Consider the following 22206-nt stretch of genomic DNA (forward strand, 5'->3'; position numbering starts at 1 on the left):
CTGGTTTCGTACCAAACCACAATGGATTTAGCTCAAGTTCCTATGCTATAGTTAGACCCACAGTCAGACACTCAAACACTGAAAGACGCAGTTTTAAACTGCAAGAAAAATAGAAAAAAGAGGTCAACAAAGAACATTTTGGAAGGAGAAAATTAACTCGATAAGTGAAAAAAACTGCGCATTATTATAATTATTGAAAACTGTTTGAACAATTGAATAGTGCTTTCTTTATAAAGCTTCAAGATAGTAAAGTCATAATGTACTAAAATGCATTAAAAGAATAAACTCGGTGTATTTAATTATGGTCTGCCAATTTCGAGCTGCATATTAGGAATAACGCAGAGTATCACCAGAAAACAGGCGGCTTCGTGAAGGCCTCTACAAACACCCACAACTTACAATAAAGCCGAGCTTTTTGTAGTCGCGGGTATACATGGACTTGCGTTTCTCAATGCTGCCACTGTTGTTGGGCTCACACTCCACGTCGAAGGCGATTCTCCGCAGCTCAAAGATGATGTCCCTCTGAGCCTGCACATGCAAAGAAAAATATTAAAGAGCTTTGTAGAAATCTGTCTCTTTTCTTTTGCCATTCAACATTACTTTTTCATAATGTTTCTGCCTCATCTCATTCATGTCTGGGGTCTTAAGGCAATCTGGCCTGCAGCCAAATCTCCCCACTGTTTATAATATTTGCCAAAGCCGACAATAATAATAAGGTTTCCCCCCGCTGAACGAATCAGACCAAGGCTGCCCACAAGCTGCTGAATAAAATTTTTTATGATAGTTTACTTCTGCTAGCCTTAAAAAAAAAAAAAAAAAAATCATCATTTGTCATGGTACAGGATCCCTCTGTGGCGTTCAGTACACCTCTGTTTTCCTACTGACAGGCTTTTTCTCTGGATTGCTTCACCATACAAATGGAATGTCGGCAATACAAAGGGGAGAAAGGTAAAATCTGACTGTTCACTTTTCTTCCTTGTTAACCTTGATAAGACACTCCAGTTAGTATTCAACACTTCCTACAATGTGAATGAATCATCGCAACAAGACCAAAGGCAGCAATAAACTTACGCCACTGAAATTTAAAAAGTGTAGCAAGGTTGATACAGTTCATGGGTTGTTTTTTTTCTTTTCTTCCGGTGAACCTTTATTGCTGTCGAGAAACCTCATAACAGCGAGTATTACAGGGAACATTAGCAGTTACATTTGGAGTCAGTGCCACCTTCGGTGCAAGGTCGCACTGGTGCAAACATTCCCCGAAGCATTAAATATGTATCAGTTATCCACTCAGAATGCAGGGACAACCAACATTTGTAATACTTATCTGAAAATAAAGAGTAAGTGAAACATTGAGAAACAACATTAGACTCAGATGTCACTTCCCTATATTGCACATACACGTTATTTGAATCAAAAACATCTGTAGGTTATGAGAGACAGAAGTCTTAATTGAAGCATTCAGGGACAACTTCCAAACGCTGCACAGGAACACCTTAAGAACGTAACTGACGGCAGTTTACTCATTGTAAGACTAAAGGTCACATGTGATATGTAAAGTTTATAGGTTACACTTGTTGGACATTATCCTGCACGACAGAAACAGACTCTTCGTTATCAGCTCAAGACTGCATAACATTTAATTCAGTTCCCCATTTCTAGCCAATTTGTAAGAATGTTTTGTTGAAACTGTCCAAGTCCACACCTGGTCCTGAGGATCCATCTTGGTCATCATGCGGTCCTCCAGCAGGTTGAAGGTGAGCACCTGCAGCACGTACAGCTGGTGTGCCATCTCATCGTTGATAGGCGTGGGACTTCGGATTACATTCTGCACAACACGGGGAAAAGCGGATAAAAGAAATTAAAGAATAGATTACAAGGTCAGAAATGCAAGAAGTAGATTTTGGAAGATGACTTCAGGATATAAAAAAGAGGAATGAAAGGATTTAGGAGAGAATGACAAGGATTAGAATGCAGAAGTCGGATGAAGGAACAGAAGACTGAGATTTCACACGAGGGAGAAATGATGAAGGGGGGGGGGCAGGTGTGGAAATGTGAGTACACCAGATAATAGCCAGGGAGGTGAGACGGAGGAAGACGTGGTCAAGGTTATTTTCCTCTCTGGTATCAGAGCTGGGGCAGAGGTTGAATCCCAAACACAGATAAAAGGAGGCAAAGGCAAGCTGAGAGAAGACAAAGACGGTGTGGGAAGACTTACACTGAGGATGATGGAGCGCAGCTGTTTCTGGGCAAGAATGTGGGCCATCTCCTGTACACAGGGAGAAAGAATAGCCAGGAGCAAGAGATAGAGATAGAAAGTCAGAATTCAGGAAAGAGCAGGGAGAGAGGGAAGATGAGACAGATTAGAAACAATAATACAACGGCAAAATGCTTGTCTTAGGGTTCTCTACTGTAAAAGGAAAAATTAAGACGGGCAAAATGAATAAAAACTGTCATGGCACAGAGCAAAGTATGCAAAGTGTGCCATGACAGGCTGTCTAAATGAATAAATAAGGAAGCCATCCCAAAAAAGGAACTTAAAAAAGGGATACTAAGTGCACTAACTAATTTCTTCTACAGTGCAAACTACAAAGTGTGCTAATCAAGGGTGCACTTACTGTCAGGGGACAATTAAGGATGTCCACAATGTGCTCATCAAACTACCATATCGTGTGCAGAGAGGAAGCAAAGTCAGAGACAAAGAGACAGACAGGGTGAGTGAGTGAATGTGAGTGGAGGAAAGAAATAAGACCGAGAAGAGGTTACATAAAAATGTTTTTTTTATGCCTATGTTGCAGCTTGTGGTGGTGGTGGGGGGGGGGGGGGGGGGGCAAAAGAGTCAGCAGAATAGTATGAGACATGGGCATCATACTAATAACTGATGGTTAGATCCGTACAACACAGACAAACACAGAAAAGACACACAAAACATCAACCTTGATACATACAGCAAAATAACGAGAATCAATACAGCATGTTTTGATCCTCACAGGAGTAAAAAAAAAACACTCAAACATGATGAACTGCACATTTTTATTGTACCTCTCTGCATGCTGCTATAAATGTATGGCAACATCTGAACAAAAGGAGACACCGTTCACTCATCAGCCCAAACAGTCCCCATCAGACCCATTTATAATGGTTGTTAACCACATACGAATCTGAAACTGCAGAAGTCCATGAATAAACATGAATGGTGGCTACATACTTGTGGTACCAGAAGCATATGACCACGTGTTTGAATTTGTATGCACAAGAAGCCTAGTTCTGCCTCTGCGTGCTGCACAGGGGAAAAGCTTTGGATTAGCATCATTCATTATTAATGGCAGACCCTAAAGTGCTGATGCAAAAGTTCATGTACATGACATAGGTGCAAACGAGGGGGGGGGGGGGAGAGAGAGAGAGAGAGAGAGAGAGAGAGAGAGAGAGAGAGAGAGAGAGCGAGAGAGAGCGAGAGACATGATAGATGTGAAGAAATAAAAGCAAATGGGCAAAACCATTACTTCCACAGAGACGAGTTTGAAGAAGGATGAGTAAAGCACTTTTATGACTCCTCCAAAACTAGATTTTATTGTTGCCGACTGCAGATAAACCAGAGGCTTGGATGTTTCATAGACACCAACATGCACACACATACACAAACACACAGCACACGTATACAATGCAAGAACGCTGACAATTGCAACATGAAACAATGTATACTCCCGTGTGTATTTATGCTGTGTTTGCACGCTGTAAACTCACCTGTCTCTTCTCCTCAGGAGCTTTGAGGAACAGAGCATTGATGACCGCAATAGTATAGGTCTGAATGTCTTGATCAGTTCTAAAACGACAAAAAAAAAAAGGGGGGGGGGGACCCAAACACAACATAAAAATAAATATTGAACGAAAAACAAAAACAATTTCATTATCGCCTACTCGTGGTTTTAAATGCATTTATCACTGTGATGGTTGAAAAGAATGAGTCAGTGTAATTAATTTTCGCACATGCAGTGTACTGATTCACCCACTTACCCCTGGAGATGTGGGATTAGCTGCCCAATGGTGATCTCTTGTGCCACCTTGTGGTACAGATCCTGACTGTTGAGCACCATGGACTCCAGGATGGCCAGGGAGCGCTGCAGCACAGCCGTGTCCATGGCCGACTTGTTCACATAGCTGGCGATCTGCAGGTAGGACAAGAGTAAAGACATAAAGGGATCTGCAGGCGGCAAAATAATCATGAATGAAGCTGCAGTGCTCCAGTGACTTTAAATACATGTGGTTTAATGTATATTTTTGATGCAGTCCTACTCTTGATGTGATAAAAAGCCTGCAGGGATTAGGAGAATTACCATCATAAATATGCCCCAATAATTTTACACAATAACAGTTCTGGCTTTTGCCAACACAGGTTTAAGCTAAAACTGAAACTATGTATGTATATTTGCTGGAATATAAAGCAACACTGTTCATGAGAGTACTACTAATGCAAACAATGTATTTCCAGGAGAAATATGATACATGAGGTATTATAACCGGCCTAAATATTTATGTTCTGTCTTGGCAAAAGTACAATTCGCTAAGGTGGGAACTGTGAATGATTACAGCTTTTAAAGCACCATAATCATAACTATTAACTATTGGAAGGTGTTAAAAAAAATTACCACCACAGACTTTCCAACCTTCAGCGGGGAAAAATTACCATTCTAAAGAAGCTGACAAAGTCATTACGTGGCTGTTAAAGACAGTATGAGGACAGCGTTATGAATGAGCTAAAGATCCAGGTCCTGTTTAATGAGACGTTGTCTTGGCTGACCTTCTTGATGAAGGCCACGGAGAAAGTGTCCCAGGAGACAATGCCATGGTCCATCAGCTCCACAAAGGCAGTCAGAGTGAAGGACAGCAGGTCACCAAAGCTGCAGGTCAACGCACACACAAAGACACACACAAACCATAGGAGACTGTCCTTGTGCTGTGTCGGTTCAGATGAGTGTATAGCTGCAAAAGCCCTGGTGGCTTCAAAACAAAGAATGAGTTAGAGACAGACAAAGAAAGATAGAGAGGCGGCGGAGAAGAGCTTCAGTTCAACGCTGCAATCAGGCTTGCTGAAGAAAGGCAGAGGAGGGAGAAAAAATAAAAGAGACGGCGTGAAAGAAAAATGGGAGAGAGGTTTGAGATGCAATGCAGACAGACGGGCCTGCAAGAAGGAGCCATCAGAAGGTCAGAGGGAGCCGGGCAGCACAAGGCGGCGCTCAATCAGGACCAGAAAGCTACGTTATAGAGTGAAGTCATGCAATTACACAAACATCAGGAGAAACATTTCACTGCAGGAGTCACAAGAGGCCAAAGCGAGGGACACACCGAATAACTGCTGTACGACTGCAAAGAAAGTGAGAAATACTGGAATTTTGCATTTTGACGGACCGAAACTTTTAACTGCAAGTTCTTCCTGACTTCTACCAAACTGTCTGTCAGCTTGTTTATGGATGAAAAAATAAATGTTACAATACTGACCCCTGGTGCTTTACTTGGAAACTACAAGCTCCTAATGTGAAGTGCCATTAGAAATCTATCTACAATGGTGTAATGATGAATGATATAAACACACATTGTCAGACAATCAGTTTTGTTGGGAAAAACAAAAATAATAATTCTCAGTAGATTTCTGTGTGAAGTTTCAAAATCCAGGTTTTATAACCAATTTATGTATCTAAAACCCCCCCCCCCCCACCAAATTATGGTGCCTTTGTTGTATCAATATGAGATGAAATGTCATTACCAGACAATGTCACAAAGACTGAAATCAAAAAATATAACTGAAAAAATAATAATAAAAAAAATTTCACAGCTGAAAATCTAATTTTGAGTCTTTCGTCTACCAAAAGGGGCAAATGAAACAAAAATAGTCTGAATGGATTTGGAGCTATATGTCAGTCATATAATGTCGGAGAGCATCATGGGTCAGCATGGCGGATGTTTAGTGAAAAGTCACACTGACAATTAGTAACTCACAGTGGAAGAGACTGTTGCAGATGGTACTGGGCATTTGATAAGCTGCATAGTGATGGAGTTAAGGCAGGTAAAGGAGAAAGACTGAGAAATTTGGTCATAATGTTGAGGAAAAAGAGAAAAGTATCTGGAGAATCCTGCTCGTAGTGAGTACACAGATAATCCTTTCACCCTAAGAAGCATTTTTGAAAGAAAACCAAGACTTAATCCAAGTTTAGCTCTGCCATTTGATTGAAGTGTAATTGCAACAACAGCATTTTCTAGTTTTAGTTCACATTTCTAATAGAATTATGATTTCAGTAATAAATCTTGGACTTCCTTCAGCTCGTTGTGAAAATTAGGGAGTTGTTTGATATTCTCTGCCCAAAACCACATGCAAAATTAAAGTGAAACACTGATTGCAATGGAAGCCTGTAAATAGCCGTGTTAAACATATACATCATTCCCCTTTAAGGCACTTGGAGTCTTTATCATGCAGACTCGGCCAGCAGGTGAGGAAAGAGCACAGAGCCAATGACGTTCACCGGTCGAAGGTGGGAAGGGCTGGGGCTTACCAGGGCTTCATAATCTTCTGTAGTTTCTGATAGCGCCTGCAAAGATTTGAGAAACTTTGGCGTCAAAGGAGGAAAACATAACAAAACGTGTACAGAGCAGGGAACAAAGCGTATCACAATCTGTGTAGAGATCCCAGAAAAAGACTCTGGAAGCGGCTGTGCTTCTACACCAATGGGAGCAATTTGGAGTTTGGTGTCCAGTTCAAGGACATTTAGACACATGGACAGAGTCGGTTAGGAGACTGAACCAACAATAGTGAGATTTAAATATGAGACACTGAGCCACAGGAGACTAATTTCATCTGTCTTTAATACAGTCTTATCCAACTTCAGGTCACAAAGGACTGGCGCCATCACACAACCACACACACTCATCACACTGAAAACTGAAAGTCATCAATTGACCTCGAAGGCATGATTTTGAACTTTGGGAGGAAAACCGAGTATCTGGAGACGACCACTGATGCCATGAGACCGTAACAGTTTAAGGAAAGCACATTTCAGTTGTGGGCATTTCATAAATAATCTGTAAGCAAGTTTTGTCAGAAATAATGATGTGAAAATTTGTTGTAAACATTTGGAATGAATCACAGACACTGACCGGGTCAAGCAGAGTAGGTGGAGGAAGAGCCGGTAAAATGACTCGCTGCTTTCATTTTGATAGTCAAAACAAAAGTATTTACGTGGCCATAAATAAATAAAGTATTTTACTTTGTGTTTAGTGGAAAAATTCATCATTTTATTGAATTCATTGGTCTTGTATTTATCAAAAACAATGGAATCTTGACACAATTTTCATGTCATGACGTCAGCATGAGGTTGTGGGTTGAAACATGTCAATAATATTAAGTCAAACTGAGCCACAGAGAAAGTTCGTATTCTGACATAGTGCACATGAAATCAACATGTTAATGTGAGTGAAATATAGAAGATCTTGCAACAACTTGAATTCCAAGATTTGCCCAATATACAACTATTTATAGAGCAAAACTGGTTCCTGTTTTATAGGTGTGAGCTCAAAGAATGCAGAGATTACTATTGATATGAGCCGCCAACTGCATCTGAAAGATTAAATATGTTCAACAAGGAGACAACAGCGATGAACAGTTTGATTCAAATGATTTGCAGTCATTTTAATGACTGACACGCTTTACAAACCTTAATTTACACTTATGTTGTCTAATAATTCTAACTATTAATGGCTTACAGTTGCTTAGCCATGATTACACTACACGATTAGACTTCTTAAATTATCTTGTGTTGAAACTTCAGAAGATATTTGCGTTATCTGAAAAATATACTTCTGCATACCATACTATATTCCTTCAACTTGCTTTTAAATGTACACGTCTGGTCTATGTTGTCCTACACAATCTTATTTACTTCCACCACATTAGGAAACAGCAGTTCCAAGATGCAGTCGGTAGGGGGCGTCATCCGCTTTCAATTCATGGAGTTCATGTGACCGCTGCAGTGAGTCTCCAAACTGATTTCCACATGAATACAGTACATCTCGGGCACAAGCATTAGATCACAGCACCGCTCTGCCCTCGAGACTCGAGCAATGAAGCTCTTGAATAATTACAGCTCACCAAGTTGGCTGGCAGGCCCACTAATGAGTATCTGTTTGCGTGTGTATGTGTGTGTGCATGTGTGTGTGTGTCAGACATTGATACCTATCTGCATGTCTGCGTTTCATAAGCTCCTTCTGTTGAGATGAAAATGCAGCAGAAACACTCACGCTCCTCTTGTCACACACGCACACACACACTACTGCTGAATAACTAATGTGAGGGTAATTTACATAAAAACATATTTAACCAAAGAGCCAGGAGCAGTGCGGTCGACATCAGTGCTGCAGTAATGACTCCTTGCGGTAAGATCAAACAGGGTCAAATATTTCGCTAATTTCAACATTATATTCAAAAAGTGGGAAAGGCGTCATAGACCTCCTGTCAAATGGCACGAATGAATGCAATGCCAGAGGCGCTGCGGTCTGATATTGCAGAAATTGGAGGCCATTAGGTATATTCTGCTGAGAAGAACCGGAATTCAAACCTCTATGAATACACACAAAAAAAAAACCCCATCAAGGACATAACCTCTTAAACTTTCAGATAAAGAAGTGCTTGTCTTTTTAAAATCTTCAACACAAAGAACTGTTTGAGATCCTGTGCTAATTGTTAAGAGCTGTAATAACACCAATCTGAATGTTGGCACAAAGTGTTTAGATGTTCATAGCGCTGCAGTAAGGGCCACAGTTGCCATTGTGTGAGATTGCCTTTACACCAAGACCGTGCAAACTTCTTCTGCGAGCAAACATTTCTTCAATCTATCGGTTCTCTCTGTGGGGAAAAAGGCTTCGATGATGAGAATCGCACGAAGCAGAAAACAAGCATCTCCCGCACGACCGCCTGCTGCGTTCTGTGTGTCTTTTCTCCAGTGTCACTGTTAACTATCCTCCTGGTTTTGACTGTCTGGCACGCGAACACATACACACACACACACACACACACACACACACACACACACACACACACACACACACACACACACACACACACACACACACACACACACACACACACACACACACACACACACACACACACACACACACACACACACACACACACACACACACACACACACACACACACGCACACGCACACACACCTCCCTGAGCATCGTAGCTGAGAAATTTCACCTCAGCGAAAAAAGTCCTCACTTTAACCTTCAGTTGAGACGGTCTCCGGGGCCCTCCGCCCCCTTCATCTGCTTCAACAGTCAAAAGCCAGTGCGAAGCGCTTTTCTCTTCTCTCCTCGGCCGTGTGGAATATCACTATCATGGTCAACAAAGCAGCCGCTGGGCATCTACTTCATGAGCTACTTTCTCTCTGTTTCAGCACTGGATGACACTTTTGTCGAGTGTTAGCAGGGTTCCAGTCGAACTGTTGTGGCTGCAAGCTATCGCTCCATTGAAACAGATGATCTACTCCAAAAATTTAAAGTGAACCGCCACCATCTAATCCGAAGATAAAAATAAAATAAAATACTGCTCTACAGTGATACACAGTTGAGTATTTGAAGCCTCTGAATGCTACTTCAACTTCGGCTTTATCACACTTTCAATGGTAGCAAGCCCAAAAATGGAAGTACAGATATTTTGCACTCAAGTAGATCCGCTCGTTATATTCCTTAAATTGTAATTAATTTCAAGTACTCACAGTGGTTCATTTTTATTGCATTGTCAAACGCATGCTTTTGATTCAATGTATCTGTATCAAATAGAGTGAAGGCACATCTCAGAAGTAAATAAGTACAGAAAAATTTGAAAAACTTTTGGCAATTTGTTTCGGAAATAAATGCACTTGTAAATCAGGATTTTGTTCCATAAAAACAACTCAAGTCATTGCAAATGGGGAGAAATTGACATATAACTTGTATGTTTAATACAAATTATAACGAGACTCGATGAGGTGGTCCAAGTAAAAATAAGAGATGCTTGAATAAAGAGGCCTCCCACTATGGTATTCATACATATATTTTTTTTTAAAATTGATAATATCTTTGTAACGTTTTTTTTTTAATTATGGCATAGCTTTCTTTCTTATATTTGAGTATCTACTTAAATCGCTCACTGTGTGTTGAGAAGAAAACAACCCAGGTTACCAGATATAGCCACTGGCCACGTAAAGTTGCATATTCCTGAAAGTACCTATTAATTACAGTTATATCAGAATTTCAATTCAGTTACTTCCACCCCTGAGTTATACTTGTTAGGCATCATATTTCATAGAACGACCATAAGAAGAAACACACCATATGATGTGAAGAATGACCTTTACATGACAACCTGTGGCTCAGTTGGTGGAGGGGGACAACTTGCAATCTCAGGGTTGACGGTTCAATCCCACATCTCGTCTGCTGAAATAGCTCTTGGGCAAGACACTGAACTCCAATGTGCAAAGCAGCCTGCATGGCAGCCATCATGCCTGGTGTGTGAGTGAAAGGCTGATTGGGATTGAATCATAAGAATCTGCTGAGCTGATTACGATGCAATATATTGGAAAAGTACATTAAAACTTCATCTATTGCTGCAGTGGTGACTGTGTTGAAATACTAATTAATTGTCACCACAAAGGCGTCTGCAGAGGGACTTGACACAAAAATACACAACACAGAGATTTGATGAGCAATAATGATTGAGATGTTCAGGAAGCTGCTGTGAACTCATTTAATCAAACAGCACAGTCAAACTCTTATTTCCCCGCTCACTTCGAATCTCTGTGGACCTTCACATGAATATTGACTCAAACATTAATTGTCCAAATCTGCAGCGAAATTAAATCCCACTGGGATGTTGCTGCTTTTAACAAATCCCTGGTTTCTCGTGCGAGTGAAAAAAAGGGATAAAACTGAGAGACACTGCAGAGAGAGTTTGTTGGGATTTTGGATCCTGAAGCTGGGATTGACTTTAAAGTTGACGGGCTTTGAGGATGAAATGTGAAATATACGACTTCATGAATCCGAATGCATGTGTAGAATATTACAACATCGGAAATATCCCTCCTATCGCGGTGAAACCTTCATGACACCATGAACAAAGGATTTTCTGAATGGCGAGGGGGAAAAAACAAAACAAGGAAATCCTAAACAGAATGAGATCTGCATGGGTAGTTGACTTACTCTGTTCCACTCTCGACCATCTGGGTGAGCAGCGAGATGCCGTCCAGATTGATGAACTCCTGGGCGAAGGTGATGTCCCGCGAAGCGTTGGCGAGGTCCTTCAGAGCCTCCAGCTTGGCATCCATGCTGGATGACTGGATCCGTTCGTGAAGCTGAACTGCAGTCTGATACTGGAGGGGAAACGGGTGGAGAAGGAAAGAGATGCAAACCGATATTGATGCGAATAGAAATTCTTTTCTCATGAAATCCCCCCTTTAACACTCACTGGAGAGGTGGTCAGGCGCAGGATTGAACCGTTCTTAATGTCATTACGATTCTGCGGAGGAGATAACAGTGAGTGTGAGTCAGGCTTTTTTTTTTTTTTCTTAAACGTTATGTTCTGCAGTAATGCAGTTTAAAAAAAAAAAAAAAAAGGATAAGCAAACCTTTTCTGTGATGTAGAAATTTGTTGCATCAGCAATCTGCAGAGCAAAGCTTTCATGGTTCCCCAAAGACCACCTAAAGGAATTAGGAGGGAAAACACAAAGCTTAGTTTCTATTAAAAGTAGGGAAAAGTGGATGAATGGATTGAGATAATAGGGTTCAAGCAGAGAGACAGTGGGAACCATTTTTATTTATTTATTTTTTTAACTGTAGACTTACCCCTCGCACACTTCTTTAATAATGGCTGAGAGAGGCTTTTTCTGTGAAGAGAAGTGAAGCTGGATTTACTTCACGATACAGACTTCAGTTCCTAAAACAGTCAACTCAGAGCGGACTGCAATTTTTTTTTTTTTTTTTACATTACAGGATTGGGCAAAGAGAGGCTGTATTTATGCCATTGCTGATGTGGACTCACTGTTCTTTCATTGTTACAGCATGAAAAACTACTCCCAGATCCACAGACGATTATGTATGCGAACACAGCTTTCCAAAGTTTACATTTCCAACACAACATTCAAAATGAAGCTGGGGGATTGATTTGGTAAAACATAATTAAAATTAGTTTCGTGATGGACGACAGCAAGGAACTGATTAAATGAAAACCTTTAGCAATACAATTAATCTTTTAAGAGTTGATGGTGACCGATATTAAACATACAGTGAATTTCCAGATAATAAAAAAAACAGCAGTGAGATTCACTAACATCCAAAAAATAAAAGAAAAACCAAGTCAATAATAGATTGTTTTGGGTATATAGTCAAGTTCCTAAATGTAGACGTATCCTTGATGCGCCGTTTCAGGAGCATGTTTCAATTGTTTGACACAACTAGAGCAGTTGGGGGTTAAGATGACCAGCAACTAAAATTGTGTCGGCATATATGAAATGTCTTGTATTTTCTGACAATAACCATCTGATTCAGATGTAATTTCCCTTCAGATCTTATTGGTTTCATTTTCACTGGAAAAACAGGAGCTGTCCCCCCAAATATATCGTTTGATGAAACGAAATCTTAAACTAGAAAAAAAATGAATCACAGAAAGCCCTTATATATACAGCAAGATACGTGGATTGGACAAAGATCACATCCTTCCCCCCTCATCTGCCTCTCAATGGTTTGGCCCTTCTCTGCAGCACATCTGCACACGGCAGGCTGATCAGAGATCACTTTAAAATAGAAGCCAGCTTCAGTGAGTGATTAGTTTACAAAAATCCATTTAAAACAAGAGACATGCTGGCCACCTTGATTTAATTCTACGTTTTAACTGAAAAAGGAAAATCATCTGTTGTGCAGAGCGGTGTTCATTACTTCATTACTTCCTGGTTGAATCTCCCTCATAGTTTGAATTTGTTTCTAATCTTCAAAAAATAAATAAATAAAAAATAAAAATCTTTTTTAATGCAAGTACAATTAAAGCAAAAAAAGGAACAAAATAATCAAGACTAATCAAGTCTTCACAGATGTGATGGTTTTATTTATTTATTTGCACAGACTGCAAAACTGACTAATTGTTTCTTTGGGAAAACTAAATCAAAGTAGAATTTGTTTATTGAAGGAATTATTCTGCCGAGAAAGTTGTATTTATTGACAGATTTCTATTTTCCTGATGCATTGTAGCAGATATAAAAATGACCACATGATAATATATTTTGGAGCCATCTATATGGTGCTATTCTGTTTGTGAAATAATGTCATTTGATGTACTGTCCTGAGCCACTTACTAGTCATTCTAGGCAAAGGTAAAGACATTATTTTGACATTAATGTTACCGGATTAATTAATAATTCTGCTCTGAACATTATTATGACTTCTTTTGTGTGCTCCAACAAATTCTATTGAGAAATATCCCACCAAACTATGTAATGATTAAAAAAAAAAAAAAAATGTCTTGTTTATATTTACCCGTCTGCTGTATGTGTCATTTTTGACCTCAAGGATAAATGTTGTATAAAGAGAGCTTAAACAACCCGCAGTGTCATTCTTAAGCACAATTGCTCGCTAGGTGTTTATTAGGTACACTTACATGGTCTCATGTTATCCAATACTCTGTTTTCAATTTAGCTTTAAACAGAGTGACCAAAATAGCAGATACATATTTCCAACTTACTTCAAACTTCATCCTCAAAAATTAACATATTAGGAAATGATAACCCCCCCCCGATAAGTTAAACTACAACTTTGATAAAGTTCTGTTCTTGTATATTCTGTTCAAGCACAACAATATTTAATTAAGTTGCTTGTCAGGATATGTACAGTATTCTGATTTAAAACTAAAAATATTGATTTTATTCTACTCACACGGGCGACATAACATTTAGGAGCTTTTAGAGGAAAACTGCTTTAGGGTACATTATGAATACATTTTGGATGCCTTGCTTTTGCATCATGCATTATGTTTGCTTACACTGCTGCCTTTAATCTTTGCTCCACAATAGTACAAGTTAAACATTAACAATAAATTATGCTCACACAAAAAGATCTGCACACATTACTTTACGCCCATAGAGTAAAAGGTCACATTCCTCACAATCAAGTCATTCATCAGTGATAGTTCACAGCAAAGAGAGAGGCAGAAAGGCTGGATAACCAGGTAAACATATTTGATAACGCCCACATTTCGTCAAGCATGCAGTGTGTTTACCAATTCCTGTTTGAGAATTGTTTTGTGCATTATTTTCATATCAATAAACATATAAGACAGTCAGATTCAGGAGTTGAAAAGATGTGAAAATAGAAGTAACTTCTAGTCACATTCACTTAAAATTACTTCTTTTTTTTTTAAACCCATCAAAATATAAATGCTGAAAAAAATATGCACTTCAGGATTTGATTTGATGCACATTTCATACAATTGTGTTTATATTGTTTCATAGATCCTTAGATTAACTCAGGTATTTACTGTACAAGGCTCAATCTTTACGAAACCAGACATTTGTACAAATTTAAACAACTTGGTAGCAATCCTGTGAACATCTGCATGCCATGACAACACAGTGAGCATTGTGGATCATAGCATTGTGTTGTTGCTCCTTTTTTTTTTGGGGGGGGGGGGCATAGCTGGAACAGCCAGAGAGGCTGTTGTGATGAAGATTTACAGGCAGAAGATAATGGTGGCAGGATAGTGGGCATATATGACAGGAAAAGAAAGGCAAAGAAGGGGAGTGAAAAGGAGAGTGGGCTGTTAGGAGAACAAAAGGGAGAGCAGAAGATAAAAGTGGGGAGTAGACAAATTGAATAAGATTAGGGGAATGCAGCAAACAGAGAAGAGGAGAGAGTGGATGAAGCTCGAGAGAGAGAGAGAGAGAGAGAGAGAGAGAGCGAGAGCGAGAGCGAGAGCGAGAGAGAGAGCTTCTTGAAGAGAGAAAAAAGTTGTGAGAGAACACTAAAAGGCAAAAAAAAAAAACATACAAGAGGGGAAAAGTAACAAATTTGAAGAGTGCTTGAATAAGTGTGTTTTGTTGCCAGTCAGTATTGCCTTAATATATATTTGCTTGTCACCGATGCCATTCTCAAGCTTTCTATTGTTCAAAGTACGCTGCAGGATCAACACTGTGTACATATACACACACATACAAACACACTAGCCGTTAAATGTGCACAAAACTTGACATACTAAAGCATCAGCTTTGGTCATTCATTTGAGGGACATTAAAAAAAGTAATTTGAAAACCAACATCAAGACAGAAACAATAAAAGTCAATATTTGAATGTGTTTAGCATTAGGGTTAAACGGCATTAAAACAATAATAATAGATAAAAACTGTACTATTTGATGCAATATGCAGGTTTACTACTTTGCATGCGGTCTATTTTGTTACTTTTATAATGACATGCCCCAAATTTATATTTATATTGGAAGCGTCTAATCTTCATAATTAATGGTGATGCAATTTGCTTCACATCTACACTTATTTATCAAACAAATGTTACATATTTTAGTGTTTAAATGCAAATATCTTACACAGCTACTGAAGCATCTAACCACAAAAACGAATAACAAATATTCGAGTTACAGTCTAATAAGCCTAAAACAATGTAACGAGCAAACCTGTGAATATGCTAAAATTACTCAAAGATTTAATAATGAAACATAAAAAAATAGTTGGTTATTGCCTCTACAGGGTTGGTGTAAAGTTTCTTCTTTGATGGCAAAGTTTTGATGAGAGTAAAAAAAAAAAAATCAAAGCTATGAGGCAAGACTGCAAGAATTCAAACTCTATTTGAATAACCAGGTCACACACTTTAAGAGTTGCATATTGCTCAGTTCTGTCGTTCCTTTAGCAGGAAACTATTACTATTCTCAATGATCAAAGAAACGGTGAAGCTTTGGAAATATCTTTAAAAATTAAAGCCACTTGTGTGGCTTGGAGCGAATCTTTCTTTAATACATGATCAAAGCTTGTTGCAAATTGGAATTGTATTATTAATAAAGTTATACATTTACGCTGATATTTCATCACATGCAATACAACATGAGCAGGTATGTTTCCCCCCACTTATTTGGAGAGAGAGAGAGAGAGAAAAAAAAAGAAGTAAAACTTGAAGAAATCCGAAGAAATCCGAGCTTCCACATGTAAAATTCAGTGGGGCTGGAATCAGAAAACAAAACAAAGTTCCACTTCACGAAGAGAAAACAAGAAATAGATGTTTCCAGTGGCCTGTTCTGTATTATTATTTTATTACCCCGAGGCTTCTGCAGCCCTTTATTTCTCCAGAAGAAAAACCACCTCCGCTATTCGAAGATTTTCTTATCCTATTACTCTGCAAACTCGCCACATCTTTCTCTTTCTATTACCCTCATTCCACTTCAGCCATTACCTGCTCTTACTGTCGTCCAACGAGTCTCCCACCTGACACATGAGTGGTATTCACCTTGTACAAAGGTGAAACGCGTCGCTGCAACGCACAATCTAATAAAAGGACATAAAGTCCAGGCTACTTTCACGGCATGTGTCATCTGACATCAGCGTTTATTGGAACATGTTCACAAAACTTCCGTCTCAACAATGCACTTCAGTGTGTTTTTGTGGCAATGTGTGCTCATTGACTCGCAGCTTTAACATTGATAACATCAAATTATTTCTGTTGTATTGCAGGAGATCATCTCTTGCACCTAAATGTACTTCAGCAAACTTTGACTCATCAAAATTCACCAAACTCTTTCATATGCTTGTGATTTGCAATTTCAAATAATTAGGTGTTACACATACTTGGTGAAATGTGTCACAGACAGGACTTTAACTCATTGTCTGAGTTTGCTCTAGGTATATCATTTTAAATTGAGGTATTCAACATTGGTAAAGAACAAACTTAAGTCAATAAGAATACTTTGACAATCTTTGGTGTGGATCTGGCTTGAACAAACAGAAATGTATGGATCCATCCTGCCGTTGTATCAACAGTTCAGGCTGGTGCTGTAATGGCACGGGAAAACAGGTTCTTTTGAACACACTTGGGGCACGACATTTTAAACTCCTTTATCACCACAGTGTACCCATCGTCTGATGGCTACTTCTAGCAGAAGAACACATCACGTCATCAGATGATGATGATGATGATGATGATGATGATCATCATCATCATCATGAAAGATCAGATCGCAAAACTCAAAGAGCACCTTCAGCAAATGGCGGGACAGGACATTCACATCGTGGATGCACAATGAATGTGTGGCAAATGTCTCGACCAAAATCTCTGCGAAACGTTTCCAGGAGGTAGTTCCTCCCGGGTATAGCAAGGTGGACCTAATAAAGTGGTTGTAAGTGTCGGTTTCAGTTCAGAATCAGAAAGTGAAAAGCAAACTCTATACTTTCACCACCCAATTTTGACAACTTGGTTTAATTCAAATAAGCAGTGAAGATTTTTCAATGCAAAAGAAACAACATTTTGTGGTGCAATTTATTAAAACGCCTTGTAAAATCAAAATAATGCAATAATGGCCAACAACATAATACCTGCTAATGATGTAACAACTTTGGCCATCTCAGATGTATTAAAGCTAATAATGTAAGAACTGGTGTAATAATTGACCCATTGTTATGATGACATTTAATCTGATAGATTAAGACTTTTTATATTACATTAAAAAAGAAATTCTGCAGCAATACTGTAATAATTCACATATAGGACTGCATTTCTGGGAAACGAAAGCTTTTTTGTTGGTTTTGTGCAGTTTACTTATCAAACGTAGGTATAGTGGATGGCATAGTCTCCATATTCATTGAGGATACACACTATAAAACAGTAATTTAGTAACAGTGATACATCATGATTGTATTTGTTGTTGTATGAAGGTCTTGATTCGAGTTCAGTACTTTCATTGGTTTGAACATTTTCATTATTACATTGAGGAATGAACTTCACAGTTTCAGGATCCCTGCAGCTACTGAAAGAAACCAAAGTGTAAAGAAGCCTGCAGCATGACAACAGCCCATAATGACTTGTCTCACTTCTGCTCTTCAAATAAAAAAAGCCTCCTTTTCTTTCTGCAAACAGTTCCCTCATCCCTCCAGTAATCCATCACCACCTCTCTCTTTGGCATTTCTGACAAACAGTAGCTATAAAACACTTCATGCAGTTGTCTGCACTTGTACCAAAATATCAGCATTCCTACAGAAACATTGGACTTTGGTGCCTATGGGGGACTGAAGATATTAGAAGCGATACGGAATATACTGTGTGATTTGTGAAGACACACACACACTCTGAGGCGGCTGTACCCTGAACACATTCTCACACTCAGACTGCACAGTGGCGTAATACAGATTCAGACTGAAAAAACAAAACAAAAATAAACACAAAACCCAGAACACATGGATGCCAGTGTGCCGGCACACACATGCACACACATGCACATGCACACGCACACACACACACACACACACACACACACACACACACACACACACACACACACACACACACACACACACACACACACACACACACACACACACACACACACACACACACACACACACACACACACACATAGTAACAAGCTTGCATGTTGCCACACCAACACACCCACACACAATTTCACTGAGGCAGAATTGTACCCATAAAAACAAACAACAAAAAAAACACACACACACACACACTTTCAGATAAACACACACCCTTTCCGTGGGTCTCAAGACAGTAGCAGAAGCCCACTCCCCGTCACATGAGTCAGACAGCCATATGCCGCTGCAGGGTCTATTGTACAGCCCAGATGCGGAGGGAGGAAGACGAGGTGGGGGTTGATAGTGGGGGACGTAAGAGGAAGAGGCACAACGCAAGTTTCACAATTCCAAACAAAACAAGGGGAAGAGGAGGAGGGGGGGGCAAGAGTGAAAGCAAAGAAGGACAAGGAGGAGGCGGCAAAAGATAGGTGGAACAAGAAGAAGATGACAGGGAGGGATAAGAGAATTACAGAAGAGCGGAGGAGGGGGAATAAAAGAGGAGAGGCGGCTTAAAGACGCAGAGACAAAAGACAGACAAGACTAAAGCTAAAGGCGATTTACACTTCAGATAGCGGTGCTGCAGCTGATGAGCGTGTCATTAAATACAAAAACTACATCCTTGAATCTACATTTAAGTGGTTCGAGCACCTTGTGGCAAAACTGAAGCCCCGGTTCAATACTTTATTCAGAGGTGCACCCATCGATGAGGGCAACTGTAGCTTCATTTACCACGATGAGTCAGAAGTTGTACAATCATTAGCACATTTGTGACTCACACAAACAGGCAGATTGGAGAGAGAGAGAGAGAGAGAGAGAGAGAGAGAGAGAGAGAGAGAGAGAGAGAGAGAGAGAGAGAGAGAGAGAGAGAGAGAGAGAGAGAGAGAGAGACAGAGAGACAGAGAGAGAGAGAGAGAGAGAGAGAGAGATTGAGATTTTACACAATGCAACACCAGACATCTCCCTTCAAAATGCGAGGTCGCCATTGTTGAGGCTAATTATTGTATTACTGTGTCATTTTGGTGTTTGGTAGACTCTGACAATCTGCTGACATACAACGCGGCCTTTACAGCATGGACTCGTAATGGATGTGAGCGGAGCGCAGCTAAATTTCAAATGCCACTACCCTGCAGTTAATCTGCAAACAAGCCTAGTTTAATCAAATACCACAACATTGTTCAGATGAAATACAGTCTGAAGGACAGAAAGTATCAAATTCTCCACTGAGTTATATGCTATGCAAAAATGTCACAAGTGTAATAATATTAGTAAGTGCTTGGTACAATGAAAAAAAATTGTACATTACAAGGATTAAACTATTTCGTCTGTCTTATCAGTTCACCTAGATGATGCATTGAAATTGAAAATACTATAAATACACTTTGAAAAATGTTCTGCATATGTCCAATGCTTGAAATCATAGTTAGGGCCCTGGTTTGCTTGCTCATGTGGATTTGTTGGGCTTTTCTATTTTCTCTGTTAAAAGCAACTAGGAATTACTGTGTTGTATTTGGTGCCGTATAAATGAAGTTGAATTGAATTGAATTGAATTTGCTCAACAGCATAAAGACAATGGTTAACAGAAATCTAGAAACTAATCAATCCAGAAACTTTAAGGCTAGAAATGGTGAAATATGTCCTCAACAATATGATAGTTAAATGGTACAAAAGGGTATTTATCTGGACTGTCTCTACTGTAGTGAAATAAGTCTAATGCATGATATTTCAATGAACACTCTACAAAGGAGTAAACTGTCAACATGACATTTATCATAGAAAAATTAACGATTAAGAGGGAGATATTGCTGAAAACTGCATCATTCTCGTCATTATTCCACCAGAGAAAAGGCTCCTCTCTGCTGATCCTGAAGAACTGAAACTACACACAGGAATAACACTGCAGTGTAACAGCGACAGAAGATCCTTTACCTGACAACTGCTGAAAGTGAATGTTATCCCACTCAGAAAAACAAGTTAATTATTTAAGCTCCCATTTATCTGGAAAAAACTGCAATCGACAGAAGGAAAAAAACTAAATGAAAAAGTCTCCCTCTTCAAGGTCTTTTTATGTTGTTCTGATCCTTTAACATAAAATTCTAAGAGGTCAAATATGTGCATTAATGTGATGGATGGTTTTTGTCCCCAGTGTCTTAAACAAGGCTGATCATTGGATCAAATTAATTAACATTCCATAATCATGTTTCCAAATCACAGAGCCCTCCACATCCGACTCAGGGAAATGTCTTTCAAGCGACTTCGAAGCTGTGGCCGTGTTAGCTGCGAAACATCTTTAATTAAGGGCACCTCCTTCAGGCTAATTAGGATAATTGTTAGGAACGAGGCAAAAGATGCATCATACTCTGATCACATCCGTCCAGCCCCACCGGACACAGACGCCCCCAAACATTTCAGTGACTTCATTAAACACACAACAGCAGATTACTGTGCAGCACTGTGTTCAGTCAAAACATGCAGTTTACCACTGAGACAAAACGGCTGCTTGATACGTCGTTTATGTTGCTGGAGAGCTTCGTTGACAAATGTGGTGATCGGAGGATTCTGTTATCCCCGTGTGATTTATTTTCCTTCTAATTTTTCAAAAAGATCTTGTGAATCGTTTTGAAAGGTGCTTTATCAAACAGTTTATGGTCATTCATATTTTCATCATCATTTCATGATCATTATCATCATAATACATAGAACTTTATAATGTTGTTCGTGATCCATCGTCCTCCTGCACTTCCTGATATGTCTGGTCGAGCAGGATTTAGATGAGAGCAGTGTATTCTTAAAATAGGACCGTGTTTTTCTCTGCGCTCGAGCACCTACCTGATCTATCTCCATGAGCTTGGGGAAAGCCCCCGGCCACTCAATGGCCACCTTTACGATGTCTGCCGGCGGCGGCATGGCTGCCGGGGGGGGTGGGGTGGTGGGGTTCGGTGTGAGTGTTCCTGCCTCACGCCACCTTCGTCACCACTACTGGAGCTGGCTCATCCAAACCTGTAGGTCACACACACAAAAAGGGGGCTTATTAGTTGAGCAGAGCTGGGGTTTATTTTATTTTTTTGACATGTTTGCTTGCATTAGCTTCTTGAAAATTCACAGAATAATGTATAAGCCCAAGGAAAGACAGGTCAACAAGGTCAGTGCTGAAAAATATATACGAGATGGGTGCCGAGATGTGCAATGGATTATAATTCAGTTCACGTTCATCTTAAACCAATAAAATCCCTTTCATGCAATGTTGAGGGGAATTTTGTAAAATTACTCCTTGTATACTGACATTTAAATAAAATGCACTGGATTCAAAACGACAATGCAATGACTACCATTCATTGGCACTCAATCTTGTTTTAATACAGAGTACGACTTCCAACGCCCACTAATACAAACTGAAGCAGACAGATTTTTTAATCTGTCCTCTGAGATCACTTTATTATCACCGGGTTTACTAATTCAATTTAGAGTTGTTGAGTATTACAACCACCCAGGTAGGTTTAATCACAAGTGTAATTATCTATTTCAGTGTGAAAGTCACAGAAACAGAAAGGTTTTGTTTTTTAAGCTACTTTGGCTCGCAGGGTCTGGTTGTACTCTCGTCATTTGTGTGA

The 22206-nt window shown here is 39.5% G+C and overlaps 1 protein-coding gene across 2 annotated transcripts in view; it reads right to left on the bottom strand.

The window, feature by feature from the left end:
* Positions 1 to 22206, bottom strand: part of elmo1 (engulfment and cell motility 1 (ced-12 homolog, C. elegans)) — a 103128-nt gene that overhangs the window by 48995 nt on the left and 31927 nt on the right. For both annotated transcript variants that reach the window (XM_080516349.1, XM_080516348.1), the window contains exons 2-13: positions 21425 to 21595; positions 11874 to 11914; positions 11657 to 11729; positions 11497 to 11547; positions 11232 to 11401; positions 6543 to 6578; positions 4796 to 4895; positions 4012 to 4163; positions 3742 to 3820; positions 2216 to 2266; positions 1703 to 1825; positions 400 to 528 (exon numbers count right to left, since the gene is read on the bottom strand). In XM_080516349.1, the coding sequence (XP_080372475.1) occupies positions 400 to 528; positions 1703 to 1825; positions 2216 to 2266; positions 3742 to 3820; positions 4012 to 4163; positions 4796 to 4895; positions 6543 to 6578; positions 11232 to 11401; positions 11497 to 11547; positions 11657 to 11729; positions 11874 to 11914; positions 21425 to 21502 (1083 nt within the window). In that variant the 5' untranslated portion in view covers positions 21503 to 21595. The remainder of the gene's footprint in view (positions 1 to 399; positions 529 to 1702; positions 1826 to 2215; positions 2267 to 3741; positions 3821 to 4011; positions 4164 to 4795; positions 4896 to 6542; positions 6579 to 11231; positions 11402 to 11496; positions 11548 to 11656; positions 11730 to 11873; positions 11915 to 21424; positions 21596 to 22206) is intronic.

This window comes from Blennius ocellaris, assembly GCF_963422515.1.
Source record: "Blennius ocellaris genome assembly, chromosome: 20".
Classification (NCBI taxonomy): Eukaryota; Metazoa; Chordata; class Actinopteri; order Blenniiformes; family Blenniidae; genus Blennius; species Blennius ocellaris.